Source organism: Trichechus manatus, unplaced genomic scaffold (genome assembly GCF_000243295.1).
Source record: "Trichechus manatus latirostris isolate Lorelei unplaced genomic scaffold, TriManLat1.0 scaffold00104, whole genome shotgun sequence".
NCBI lineage: Eukaryota > Metazoa > Chordata > Mammalia > Sirenia > Trichechidae > Trichechus > Trichechus manatus.
In genome coordinates this window covers 8787595-8789236 of record NW_004444040.1, presented here as the reverse complement: position 1 = coordinate 8789236, position 1642 = coordinate 8787595, and the positions used below count along the sequence as shown (strand labels likewise).

Below are 1642 nucleotides of genomic sequence, written 5' to 3'. Positions count from 1 at the left end.
CAGTCCATCCCCAAGCGTCCCTTCTTGGGATGTGCAGTGCCTTGTGCACTTGCAGGTCCCCAGGTCCCTTGTAAAACTGCAGTGAGTGCAATAGAGATGATACTGAATGGTGAAATGTGCAGACAAGCCATGTTGGTAAGAAGCAGGCTGTCATGGTGGCAGCAGTGAGAAGAAAAACCACATGGCAAGTGGCTATGTCATTTTGTTCCCTTGAAAAGAGAAAAAATGCTAAATCCCCACATCCAGGACCTATGACATACTGCCACATATGACATACTGGAATGGCTGGTGGGTTCTAACCACCAACTTTTTGGTTAGCAGCCAAGCACTTTAACCACTGTACCACCAGTGTTCCTTTCTGTAAAGATTATAGCCAAGAAAACCCTAAGAAGTTCTACTTTGTAACACGTGGGGTCACCATGAGTCAGGGGCCGACTCGATAGCAGCTAACAAAAAGAAGGTTGCAGTTTATGCCAAAAACCACCTTAGTCCTCTTAAGTTCCTAGGTGTAACTCCTTTCTACATCAGGCTACTATGGTGTAGTTCTATTCTGTCTTATAGGGTCGTTATGAGTCGGGATCGACTTGATGGCAATAGGTTATAGAAAGGAGACAAAATCCTTTTGGAATCCTTAGTCTACACATGAGCATTCTAAAATGTAAAAAGAATAAGAAATGACGTAATACCATGTTCTACCTCATCTTTTGTCCTAAATAAGATTTTATATTTCATACTGAATGATTATGACTATGATGCTATCAATGTGTATAAGGTTGAAAATTCTCCACATTTAAAATAAGACACCAAACATAGATTAACCTAATTCTGGTTTTCATTTTAAATGAGAAAGCTCTCAAAACAGATTTCCCTAAGATATACCTATATCATTTTCAAATTATAGGAAGACGGTATCCTTACACACAGGAGTAGAAATCTAGCTTTTAACATCAATCTGTGCATAATTCACTTCCAAAATGGGAAAGCAAAAAATGTGCATTTTTATTGATTCTGGCTATAAGGTGAATTGCATCTGTTGGATAGAATGCTGGGATTTTTACCTCTTCCTTCATGATCAACTATAGTCATATCTGCCTTTGCCTTGGCTAATTTTTCCATTGACAATTCATGGCCCAGCTCTGCAGCTCTCATAGTTGGAGTACAGCCCATTCGGTCTTGCACATCAGGGTGAGCACCAAGGTCGAGAAGAAAGCTGACCATATCAACATCATTGGAAACTGAGGCTAAGTGCAGAGCACTGTGGCCATTGACAGGTTCAGTGAAATTGATTAGTTCAGGGTATCCAAGCTTGGTCAACTTCTCTATCTGCTTCTTGTCTTTGTTCCGAACACACTGAAGAACTTTGTAGATCTGCAAGTTCTCAAGTCTCTTATCTGCTAAAGCCATACTTGTCCAACTTCTTTAAAATGCTTTCTGGACCAAAGCAAAAACTACAACAGCCAAAAAAGAAAACATATAACTCAAAGTTAGTTTTATCATTTACGTTTTGATTCAATGACATATTTCTCTTTTATTGTACTTTAGATGAAGGTTTACAGAACTAGCTTCTCATTAAACAATTTGTAGCGTATTGTTTTGTGATATTGGTTAACAACCCCACAACATGTCAACATTCTCCCCTTCT

At 39.1% G+C, this 1642-nt stretch overlaps 1 protein-coding gene across 1 annotated transcript in view; it reads right to left on the bottom strand.

Moving 5' to 3' along the window:
• The window catches only part of ANKEF1 (ankyrin repeat and EF-hand domain containing 1), a 13952-nt gene extending 12494 nt beyond the window's left edge, over positions 1-1458 (bottom strand). The window contains 1 exon segment of the mRNA XM_004383085.2: positions 805-1458. Coding sequence (XP_004383142.1) covers positions 805-1404 — 600 coding nt within the window. The 5' untranslated portion in view covers positions 1405-1458.
• Positions 1459-1642: the final 184 nt, after the last annotated feature.